The 13,628-nt window shown below is 30.9% G+C and overlaps 1 protein-coding gene across 1 annotated transcript; it reads left to right on the top strand.

Moving 5' to 3' along the window:
* Positions 1-536: 536 nt before the first annotated feature.
* Positions 537-13,364, top strand: LOC144848182 (MOB kinase activator 2-like). The gene is made up of 5 exons (XM_078704893.1): positions 537-677; positions 5,916-6,070; positions 6,659-6,755; positions 8,307-8,431; positions 9,650-13,364. Exons 1-5 carry the CDS (start codon positions 661-663, stop codon positions 9,919-9,921), a joined length of 666 nt encoding a protein of 221 aa, XP_078561019.1. The 5' UTR covers positions 537-660; the 3' UTR covers positions 9,922-13,364.
* Positions 13,365-13,628: the final 264 nt, after the last annotated feature.

Below are 13,628 nucleotides of genomic sequence, written 5' to 3'. Positions count from 1 at the left end.
ATCAAACGCGTTTGTGAAGAAACGTTATATCAAATCATAATAAATACGTTTTAAATAACGTTTTTAGTGGAACAATATTGCGTTACTTATACTTTCCATAAAACGGTTTTTAACGTTCGCAAAATTTGACAAATCCATGTTATTAAAACTGAAAAAAAAATAGGGAGATAGTTATATCTTGAAGGTAATTGGTTTTATTCAGTTACGCTAAGCCAGGCTCCGGCACCGTATGCAGCAAAATGGTAACTATTTCAAGATGACGATTATGACATATGGAAGTTAAAATTCAGTTTATCATTTAATGAGAAATTTAGTAGGCCTGGGTTAATAAAGTACCCGTAAAATGAAATAAAAGTACTGTTATATTGAAAATATAAGATTAGATATAAAATATTATTGTTATGTAATGGCCTTTCCTCCCCCAGGAGTTTCATCTATTTGACTCAGTCTTTGATGAACCAGACGCTGACACAGAAGTCTACGCGACGTGCTACACGGCGGCTGTACACATCGATACTACATTATATTTGACTTGACCTTCAACAACAATAAAAAGTAAAGTCAACAGAGAGGAGACGGAAAAGGGGAAAAAGGCCATCAAGAGTGACATTAGCTAGTGTTTTTAGACTCAATATAAATCAATCAATATAAAATAAACCAATGATGGACTGGATATGGTAAGTAATGCCCCAATATATACTTTGCTTAACCCACTTTTGACCAACGAGTTATGCCTAGCCCGGCCGCCTACCTAGTAGGCCTACTAAACTACGCTAGAAGAGGCCTAGCTCCTAGGCTAGCTAGGCCTAGCCTTAGGCCGTAGGCCTAGTGATACTAGGCTAGGCATAGACTGCTAGTCCTACTACGTACAGCCTGGCTGTCCTGAGGTTTGATTAGGCCGGCCTTCTTGAGGAACCCCGGCATAATAAACTTTGAGGTGAAGTCTAGCTAGCCGGCAGATGGTATGACTATATGAATATGATTCTTCTGCTGATACCTACACAATTCATGACAGTTTACATATTTTCTTCAGGTCATAATGGCAGAATCTTTTTTTACGTACATGTTTGTTGTGCGGATAACTAACTCATCAATTCAAAGTGACAAAATTAAAATCTAGGCCCCTAGTTTTACTTTTAAATATTAATTAAAATAGAGTGGCTAGTACAGTAGTAGTAGGCTAGAGCGAGGCCCATCATGTCACATGGTTTTGCTTCTGGTTTAACTTTTTTTGGACCACTTTTCATCTCATTAATGATTATTATTATTTATTCAGGCATAAGATACATTTTACAAAAAAAAAAGTTATCTCAAGGGAATTACTCAAAATTTTTAATAATTTAATTGTCAACCAGCTCTGACTGTGTTTACATGTGGTACACAGTGCACACAGTAACATCGACAGCACATATTTAGACAAAAAAAGAGTACAATATTATTCAAGTAATCAAACTGATTGATAGCAATTGGAGCATTGAATAAATAATGAAAACCAATATTAGTAAACCTTTATAGACCTACTGAACTAATTACAAAAAACATTTTTATTTTATTGCTTTTCACAATTTCACTAAGTAATGCTCCCACATTGCACTGGCATGTACCCCACAAGCTACTAAATGTAAATTTGGTAATAACAAGATTGGCTATAAAACAAAATTACTTAATTCTATATTACTCAATTAATTCCTTGCCTAATGCTAAAAAAAGTTCCAGTATGGAGGAATCTATCAATTGACAGGGATGTCTTTTTTTTGTCTATCTTAATATTTTGACTGTACTGGCTTCACAGTCAAAATATTATAACCAAGCAACATTTCGGACATTTATATAGTTTTGCCCAAAGGTGGCATGTTTCACCCTCCATCAAAACCTAGGCTGAATTGTTGCGGATTCCTAGGATTCCACTGAACTACTATGAATTTATTATTTTAAAAAAGGCTTTAAAGCATGTTCTAAATTTTCATTTGTAAGGCACACTACTTAGTGTTTAAACTACAATTTCTGACATAAATATTAGCATTAAATCCCGCTATGTTTCCAAAATGTTACCAAAAATAACCTAACCGGATTAGCCTAACCTCCACTGAAAAATATTGCCAGCACACCCTTCTCTGCATGCAATACGATCATTAATAAGCATGTTTTATTTCAAAATTTACTCCGTTTTTACGTAAAATAATAATTACAGTATTAGGATTTTAAATAATTAATAACTAATTAATTAATTCACAGTACCAAAAATTTGAATTGCTTACTAAGTCTCCTCGTAGGAGTTTCTAATTGTGGAAAATCCTGTCTCTTTTAATTTTATCTTTGTTTCTGTATTTTTATGTTTTTCAAAATAAGTTCAAATCGAATTTCATGCTGTGGGTGCAAATTTCCTTGATTGGTTTTTAATACTGTATCCTGACAGAGCTTGAGTTTACCCTTTAGGTTCTACTACTGCTGCTCTTTTGTGGTTAACTAAAAAGGCCAAAAATCCAATGGTGTGACACTTGCCATCGGCATGTCATGCTTCAAAGCGCCTGACATACCAGTTGTTTGCTACTACTGTAGGTACTGTATACTGTAGGTTTTATTTTTCCATAGATTTTGATTTAATAGCTCCCTCTATGTTTGGATGTATGTATTGTAAAAGCTGTAACACCCTTGTTTGGTTGGTAGGCTATTATCTATGATATTTCATTTTTCCCAAGTTGGAACAGAGTGTATACAGTATCGCTTAAAAAATATACTGTACAACAATATATAAATTATAATTATATAATAAATCACAAAAAAGATAAAATATTGTCAAGGACATCCTAGGTCTTACCCATATTAATATTACAATGAAGGTCAGGAAATTCATTCTAAATTTATGTCAGATTTCTACCACTATAGCACTGCATTTCATGAATTTATTTATCAACTGTAATCATCCATTTACAAAGATATTCAGAAAATACTGTTATTCAAGATATTAACTAAGTTGCAAAAGGGAGAAAAAAATAACCACCCACTTATTTTTATTGCACTGCTCCTAACTCGTTAATTCAATTTGTAACGCTTTATTTCATAAGTCAATCCGCCTTTAAGGAAGAGAATGTAAAAAAAAAATATGGCTTAAATTATGTTATCAGTGAGTGTTTTAAGGATACAGAGAAGGAAACAAATTGGAAATGCACTATGTCATTAGAATTCATTGGCTGTGCTATATTTATTACAAACCAAAGCTATTAGTTGACTTGCTTATTGCAAATTCACTTTGCTATATTGACTAAAGCAATGTGAGATACAGTCAAGATACAATACTGTGACTTGCTTTAAAATATACGGCTGTTTCATTGATTTTTAGTTGTATGTATAAAATGGCAAGGGCCATGAGATCGGTATATGATTTGTATTCCTGTTGGCCATTTTCTATTCACCAATTCTACATGAGATATAGGTGAGTCTAGTTTCCTTGGTATACTTGGTTTAGTATTCAGATAATAACAATTCTAAATTATACAACAAGGAGGTCAATGAATATTAGTATTGCTGAACTGAGTCAGCTTCTTTGATATGAAAATAAGCATTGCATAAATAATTTGTTTTCCTTTCTGAATAATTTCCACAAACTATTGCTCTAAACAGCTTGAATTATAGTTGTTCTATTTTCTTCCTCTGTGCCTAATAATTCAGTAGAAACTATTGATTGAAAATTGGCATGATAAACATGAAGGTTACTGTAAAACCATTTAATAGCCTATAGTGTGTACCTCAAGTTCAAGTATTGCTGTCTATCACCCATGTTTGAGTTTAATCCCAACCCCTAATTTAGGCTAAGTTCAGTTAAAAAAGGAACCGTGGTAATTGTACAATCTGAGAATCCCAATAATCTCTAATTTTCCAAAAATGTACTTCCAGGAGTGCAACTACTACTGTACTCAGCTATCAATATCTAATTTGCTAATTGACAGTATCATTAAAATTTTTCCAAAATGGGAGTGCAAACCTTCATCGTGAATGGTTTAAAATAAAAAATTCAAAATCATGGTCTAGCCACTCGTTAAAACGAGTAATGAGTATTTTATATTGTGCAATGAAAAAAATAATTTTATTTTGCGAAGATTCTATTTCACCTTGTGAAATTATTTTACCATTGCACTCGTAAACATTCATTATTTGTTTATTTAATATCTTTAATAATATTATGTCAGTGTCTGTCTTACTCTTACTCTTATGTGCCAAATAAAAATAACATATTTTAAAAAACACAATTTACAACAACTGCTTGTACATGGTTAATGTAACAAAATGACTACAATTAGTAATTTTGATCAGGGTTCATAATTGAGATTTAATATTCAATGACTGATGAGGAAGTCTTAATATGACGTATTGTCGGTAGAAATAATCAAGATTTCTTTCAACTCTGAATTAATAATCTTTTTCATATCAAGATTACAATTTTATTGATTCTGCAAAGTACAGATGTTTCATGTTGTATTTACCCATACAGTAGTGTTCAGTAATTGCATGATTCAGTATCTGAATGGAGAAGATAATTGAATAGCATACAGTACTGATAGTATATCTTGTGATAAATGTTATGATACAGTATAGTTTGTACACATTTCAGTATTGAACTTTTATCATTATTTTGAGGATTGCTATTATACAATTAAATGCTTCGTCTTTTTTGGTAAGTACGCCAATTTTAGGTTTATACAGTACAGTGCTGTATTCTGGATACAATATAATGCTTGCTAGTATAATGCCATATTGAAATGTACCCAACATGACTCATAACATAGTGACAGTCATTAATATGGTATTCATCTGGACATTTGAAAGTCTTGAACTATCTCCAACCCCCACCAACTGAAATGTTATAGTTTGACATGACATACAGTATTTGAAAGTTTGGAATATTCCATTCATAATTCTTGAAATACCATACAGGAAAAATTATATTTGTTTATTATTACTCTCCATTAGAAAACAAAAATATAATAATAATAATATAATACAATATTAAAGATACAGTAACAAAAAGTTGAGAGCAATTATAAGGGGATAGCCTTGAAGTTTAACAGCTTTTCATATGGATTTTCTAAGTTAAAATACAATATTAATTATTATTTTCCAATTACCTTTTAAACTGTATATTGTGTATTCATTCCAGATTTTTATTGTATTAAATTATGTTGATATTGATTTGTTGATGAGAAATTTTAAGCATAAAAATAATAATAATACCTTGATATAATAAAGTAAAATTTACATTGATTCAGTTGTTTTTTTGTTATTACAGCTGTATATTAAAGTACAGCATGCTGTATCTCTCTCATTCTTCACATGGACAGTTCCTTTTGATGTTTGTAAATAAACCACACTCGTGTTTTAATTATTAAATTTATTGTTTATCAGAAAAACTGCAGGCTGGTTACATTCACAGGATATAATTCAGTTGTTCAAATCAGCACCTTTTTGTCGTATATAATTATAAAAAGAATTTCATATAAAAGTTGTTTATTATTAATAGTTGTACAAAATCTATTTTCTTTTTATTAATGTTTTCAGGTACAGTAATGGAGAGTTATTTAATATTTCTCTTGTTTTTTATTAATTGTTACATTATTGAATAATGTTTTTACTGTATGTTTACTTTTTTTAAACAAACAAAAATAAATGGTTTGTTATTGTTGAGACTGAAAATAAAGCTATTTGGCTTTGATTGCATTAAATCAAGCTTTTGTCTATTATCTTATGGGAATATTGTGTTGTGATGTTCGATATTATAGCCTAAAGAAGAAATTGCTTTATCCTTTGAGATTACAATTAATAAATGAGAAAGATTTCTTGAATAAATGATCAGAGAGATTCTTGTCTACAGTAATGGAGAAATTTGTAAAATTTTGTTCGCAATATTCTTTTTTTGATAGGCGACCGAGGAAGGAGAAGAAGCCAACTACGGTGGAGGAAAAGAAATTATTCTTAGAGCCACAGTATACGAAATCACAGGTCATTGACCTTGATATACGAGAACTTGTCAGGTTGCCCAAAGGGTTAGAGCTTAACGAATGGCTTGCATCTAATTGTAAGTATGAAAATCTGTTTGTGATGCCGTCCTCAAAATATGATAATTATTAACAAACTTGAAATGACTATGAGGAAAGATTTCTTCAGTAACCTGATAATGTTACCTATTTCCTTCTAAAGGAAATTACTGTACATTTACTGAAAACCATACGTTACTAAATGTGCACTTATGTTGATGCAGAACTCAACTGAGTGAAAGGGACTAGTTGTGCAAGAGCGCTATGTTGAATTTTCGAGCAACTGAACGTAACTAAAATGAACTGAACAGAACGAATGAATGAGCGCTTTATGTCGACACTGGAAATGTAACTAGTCCTGGTTAACATAATGCATGCACGAAAGACGCCATTTAAAGTGAAATGAAAGGAACTTAAATTTTTTTTTTATGTGCCTGTCAGTTGCGTTCAGTTGAGGTCAGTTGCTTGTAGACACAGTTGAGTTGAGTTCCATGTCGACATAAGCACACAAACACACACGCCAGAATGATTAGTATGAAGTTGACCAACTATTTTACCCCATTCCTCAGTTAAAAAATAAGAAATACTATCCATTGCTTTAATTTTTCTCTTGTTTTCATCTTCCTCAGGTTTATCATTTTTCAATAACATCAATGTATTGTATGGAGTGGTGTCTGAATTCTGTACTAATGAAACATGTCCAGTAATGGTCGCTCCTTGCAATACGTAGGTTTGAAACATTATCATTACACTTTTTAGTAAAAAATAATGCACAAAAAAAAAATAGTGGGTCATACAATTGACATGTGCATAATCTAATCTAGATAAATTATGTATTATAATTTTTTGGTTTTTAATTGTATCAATCAATTAAATCAATTTAAATGTCTAAAAAACATTGTCTACAAAACATATTGGAGCCCACCTGAAAATCATGTGAGCATATCATCAATTGTGTCAACTTGTCCTCTCTCATTTTATTATTTTGTTTCTATTAAACTTATCCGATTGTTTAGCCTGAATGCTTATAGGAAAAATTGACCCTCGTAAAATATTCAATTCAATTGTTGAAATTAAAAATTTCTAGACAGGTGTATTGAACAATTATAAAAATAATAATACTGAATCTTATATATTTTGAATTGTCATTTAGTATGTTAATTTGAAGCATACCCTTAAATCCCATTATATGTATAGATTTGTTGTCTCTATCTCATCTTTATAGCAATTTGATGTTTTAAAAAGATGTATTATTAGAGTGTTTTATTCAAGGAATTTTGGTCATCTTGTTTGCCTGCTGATACCTGTATACTATTCAAAGGAAAATACTTAATATTCCAAAATCTTTACCCTAATAGCTGACTGATTTATCAATTAGCTGGCTTATTATTATCAATTAACTGGCTGATTATATCAATCAGCTGGTTGATTATTATCAATTTATAGGTGGCTGATTATTATCAATTAGCTGGCAGATCATTATCAGTTAGCTGGTGTATTATTATCAATTAGCTGGCTGATTATTAATTAGCTGACTGATTAATATTTAGCTGATTGATTTGATCAATTTGCAAATTGTTTCCTGGACAATTGATTGATTTTGTATACCATGTGCCATGAGTTTTACAGGAAACTCATCTGTGCTGTTTTTGCGATTAAATTGAATAACACTTTCTTTTTACCAATTCCACTCATAAAATGCATTATTTATACTATTATTTGGTATTTCATAATTCAGTAATAATATAATATTTAGTATGTTAAAATAATAAAAAAAAAATTAAAAGAGCACAATAATTAGTGCAGGCTTCTGCTATCTCAGATCATGATATGCTGTGCTCTTACCCACAAGACTTGCTCAAAGTCTCTAGTTGTTAAAGAAGCTTTTAAATTGCGATGACCAAAGTATGTCATGTTAATGCTACTGTGTGCATGTGAGGATATTGGGACGTGTTTCCTTGATCATCACCTCGATACAGTATTGATGGTTTTTAGGTCCACATGATGTTAAACAACATATCGATTGTGGTCCTGAACAAAGTTAGTTCATTAGTTGTCAGTCACAGTCACAAATAAAAAGCTCTCTATTGTCTTGTTATGTTGTTCAAACAGTTGCATTTCGATATATTTGTCTGCACACCTGATTCCTGCTCAAGTATTAAACATATGAAACGCTATGTGTGCCAAAATATTTATGTATCATGCATCTGTATTATTAGTGAGTCATAGCACTGAATACAATATTTTTACTATCTTTATTGAAATGTATATTTGCAGTCAGTACTTTTGGTATGATGATAAAGGAAAGAAGATGAAATGTACAGGGCCACAATACACAGACTATGTCATGAGTTATATACAAATGAACATGAAGGATGAAACAGTGTTTCCTGTTAAATATGGTGAGTATGCATCTGATGCCTAAATTATACTATAATGCACAGTTCTTAGAATCTTAGTGCCCAAAAGGTTTTCAAAGCAAGCGATAGATTGACAGTTTACACTCATATTGTTAGAAATGTGAAGATCTACAGTGTAAAGTAACTGGCACTTTTGGGAATGTTTTTGTTAATAGCTCCATAGCCTCTATCTACTCTTATGTGTATTTAAATTTTTTGACTTAATTGTTGTTATTTTGTTTCATTCATACGTTATTGAATTTAATGTTGACTACAGTAAGGCTTTTTTGTTCAGATACTACAGTACATTATGTTTTGGTTATATAACAGTGACATTCACTTTAATAGGTTGAGAGCATATCCATGGTAAGAGAGCTGTGAAGAAAATTGAACTCCCTGTGTTATTATTAAATGAAGGGTCTAAAAATAAATTCAGTGATCTCATCATAAGCTCATAAGATTTACTCCCACAATGCCATTTACCACATTGCTATTAAGAGTTTACAGGAATTAACATCTTTTTATAAACATGGCACAACATTTATAACTTAAATCACATCATAATTGTTTGCTAGCAAAAAATAGAACAAATTTGATGGTTTCATTGCAGATGTAATGTAAATTTAATTTCTGAAAAAACCCTAACCCTAACCCCCATAATTTATACAACTATTGAGCAGCTATATATACATATAGCACTTGTAAGCTATGTGGTCTACAGGTAAATAAATAAGGCACCTAATGTTGTGAAACCTCTAAGCACTGTATTACAGAGTCAAAAAAAGGTAAACCCAAACCAAACTGAAGAATTCCAGTTTAGTGAGCTGGAGGTCATTATGGGTCACAGCACAAGTATAGTTGTCACCAACAACATACTGAGACCATAATGGATGCAAGTGTGTGGCACACTGCATTGGACTACTGATTGTGAGTTTGAATCCAACGCTTGTCACATTGCTTGTATCCTTAAGCACAAGACACTTTTAAACTTAATTTGCCTCTCGTCACCCAAGTGTACAAATGCATACCTGGTACGGTCAAAACACAACTGCGCCAATTACTGGCTACAACATTATATGGGAGTATGATTCCATATGTGTTTACTGTTTGATTAAAAAATAATCGGGGTAGCAATGTGAAGCTCTTAGAAGCATTGTACATAAAGTGCTATATAAGAACTACCTATGTTATACCTAATATAATTTTGATTTTATTTTGCAGGTCAAGTCTTCCCTAGCAATATCGAGAGCATTATGCATAAGATTCTACGATACTTATTTCACGTTTTAGCTCACATCTATCACTCGCACTTTGAACAGCTAGTCTTCTTCCAGCTTCACCCCCACCTCAACTGCGTCCTCGTACAACTTGTTCTTTTCTCATATGAGTTTCACCTTTTGGAATCCAAAGATTTCACTGTACTAGAGGATTTAATCGCAGAATTAGATATATCTGTTCCTTCAGATTCTAACAAAGCTGCAGACAACTCGTAAACAATAAATGCATATTTTATAATTAATATTTTCTTGAATAACATATTATTATGCTAAAATCATCTGTTTGAACATTATTGTACAGTAGTATAAAATATCACGTTTGTATGTTTTTTCTTATTAAGTATTTACTTTTTAGTGAATATTAGGTTTTAATTTTTCTTTCCAATTAATATATTTCAAAATGTACTAATCATTTTGATTTCAACAATATAAATTATTTTATGGTAATTTTTAACCTACAACACCAAATGTAAAAGAATATACGATTACATAAAAACAGGGTTGGGCATGCATTCATGTGAGTACTGTATGGTGTTTCTAAACATGAGTTTGTACTTTATTTTAGCTGTGCCTTTTTATGCGACATGCTGAAGATATCAGCATTGATTCTTAAAAGGCTCCACCATACAGTTCATGTGTTTCTGTGCTCATTGTGGAAGTAATGTAAAACATAGTATTAACGTGTGTAATTTAAAAATACCATAAAATATTTTCATACAGACAAATACAGAACAAAACATACAAGAACAATATGGAGGATTGGCAAAGAAAAAACAATTATATTGAGAGTGTTGATTGAATTTGTGCATACAAGGTATTCTGGTTAACTGTACACATTTTTTTGATATGGTCTAAAGCTCTGTCTACACTATCAAACTTTATGTGACAACAAAATGTGATGTGCCCATGGACATGATGATGTGATGTCATATCAATACCATATTTGGGCACATCACACTTTTTTTGATAGTGTAGACAGAGCTTTAAAACATGTTAACTCTTCCAATTGTGTAGATATTAATTTTCACTCCCAATTAAAAGAACAATTAATACTCTGTTGGCCTCATTTGCATACTTTAGTACGTTCAAAGTAGAATTGAATAGTAAAAGAAGATTTAATTGACAACTTGCCATAAAGTGATGGTGACTATTTATTAACTCTTGTGTGGAACCATGAGTTTTTCCTTGTTGTGTTTGATCATCATACTAGAGTTTACTCTGTTCTATGCGCACTTAAGCTGATCCAAATCATCTCTGAGTTAAGCTGGTTTTCCACTAGGTGAATTTGATCACGCGAATCAACAGAATAATGACCATGCATATTCATACTATGTTTGTGACTCGAAAAATTGTACAACCAATCAGAACTCTGGAATGTTCGATTTGCATGAATATTAAGTGGTTGTGTTAGCAATTTACTCTCTTATACACTACGTCTTGTATTGTTAACCACAATAAATCTGCTGTGCCTCTGACATAACTCCAATTGATTTCAGATAGAGCTTTCAGAATGTAACACAAGCACTTTACATTGGGGGGCACGGTATATTGAGTGTTTAACACTAATTTTATTCGTATTTGAACGGACAGAAGACAGAATTGTAAACCACAATGTAAATCCAATAGACCACAATGTAACTCTGATAGAGGAAAGTTTCATTATCAATTAGATTAAATTAAATCTTTTTAAATATTTTTATTAACTTTGTTAAATATTTTGATGTGTATAAAAAATAATTATATAATTTATACAAGTTATAGTAGGACTGTTTCAGGTTGTTGTGGTGGTTACCATTTATATGATTAAGTTAAACACTAATTTATTATTGCAGTATTTATGTTTATTTTGTATTTCAGATTGGGTTTTCAAAAAATAATAATAGTAATACAGGTACAACAAAGAATGTTAAATGTTGTCTTTTCTACACAAGTCGTTTCAGACAAAAGCAATACATTTTGGCCCCCAAAGACTGTTTTCCAACAGAGATACAAGATGTTACAATGCTCGCAGAGTAAAACAGGGCAAATAAGGTCTCAGATTTGGGTGTCCTGGCAATTTTTTTTCTTTTAAATTTCTTCACCTTAAACTTGATTTGTATTGAAAAGGTCAACTTGTGTGCAAATAGGTTGCCAGTGAGGATGGACATTTTTTAAGTTTACTAACTAATATCTGATGTTTATAATCAATTCTTAATAAGTAATGACTTGGTACCCGATATTTCATTTTTAGGAGGTCAACATAAAACAATTATCTTAATATACATGTGAAAGCATTAATATGCATCCCTGGTATTTTACTGCTGTAGGCTAAATTCCATTTGTGTTCAGCATACCATTATGATTTTCACGTTCATCATGATTATTTAAATGAGAACGGAACATACATATATTTTATTTTATTTATTTGAGTTTTTTTTTAGCCTAGACTTGGTTGTTATATTGATATTTTTAAGCCCTGTTTTTGTGGACAGTTTTGAGTGCAATAAAATAACCAGTTTATAGTTTAAAATGCATACACTAGTTGGAATAAAAAGTATAGTACAGTATGAACATTTACACTAATGATGTTTGAGATGTCGTGTATAAATGTGTAAATAAGTGTATGAAATATAGAAAAGGAGGAATAATCATATAATTGTAACGTCTGTTTTAGGTGACTTTTATATTATAGGCCTACTTCCAGCAAATACACCATTGTATAAAGAAAAGCCATTCTTCTAATTCCTGTGATTTGTTTATTTGTTAAAACAGCTAATTTCATTGCATTTAACAATTTGCAGGTACCAGTGTAAGATAGGTATCAAGTAGTTATCTTATTTTATTACATGTATTGATTTTTAGTTTAAAATATATTAACTTAATGAAAATATAAATTACTAATCATATTTACTTTTAATGAACTTTGTACCGATTATCAATAAATTGTATGATTAAAATATCATACATAGAAAACACTTTACTATTTATTTAGAAATATGCTATAACTAATGGAAATATATATATTATATATTATATATATTGACAACTTTATACTGATAACCAGTAAATTGTATTATGGTTGAAATATCATAGAATACTTTACTACTAAAACAAGAACACTTTGTCACAAATGATAATTATGACTAAGCTTATAAGATTCCCTTATAGTATTTTTTTTACTTCAAAGTATCTAAAGACACAATAATACCTAATGACTACCTGGGCAGATTTCTTGTATTCTTGATCACCATAAAGCAAACATTATTTGCCTCAAACCTCCAGTATTTTTTTTATCCCACATTACATTACATTCTACAATGGAGATATTGTTTACTATGTACTTTATCTCTATGGTTATACACATGCCTACACCGTCCGTCTGTCAATAATCTTAAACTGGTGTTTCATATGTAGAATCAGAATCATATATTCCATGATGCACTGTTCACATTTAGTTTAATTTAAGTGTGTTTTTAGTTTATATAAGATTATATTATTTTGTTAATTAGATGTTAGTATGTTTGCCTATGCTGCTGATTTTAAATGTGTGAATTTAATTCAGAGCTTACAATTACATGAATAGTGATAATCAGATTCTATTCTCTCCTTGTTCTAAACAAGGAGTTGGAAAATAATATAAACTCTGTGATCTAAAGGAAGATTACTAATAAATGCAAACATATAAAACTAAAGTGTGTTTTTGTTGGTTTTTTTCACCTGTGGTCATCTTTGGGAAATGATGTTTGAACATCACTTGGATCATAGAGATATATTATTATAGTGAACTAGTTATCCAAAAAGTGAATGAAACTGAATATAAATAGTTGGGTTGATATGATGGGCCATATCAACCCAACTATTTAAAACAATTGGGGAATACATTCTTTTTTTGTTTTTAGTCATTCAATGATCGAATACAGTACATTACGTCATATGAGCTAAAA

This window comes from Antedon bifida, chromosome 7, assembly GCF_963402885.1.
Source record: "Antedon bifida chromosome 7, ecAntBifi1.1, whole genome shotgun sequence".
In the NCBI taxonomy this organism is placed as follows: domain Eukaryota; kingdom Metazoa; phylum Echinodermata; class Crinoidea; order Comatulida; family Antedonidae; genus Antedon; species Antedon bifida.
This window is presented reverse-complemented; position numbering and strand designations above follow the sequence as displayed.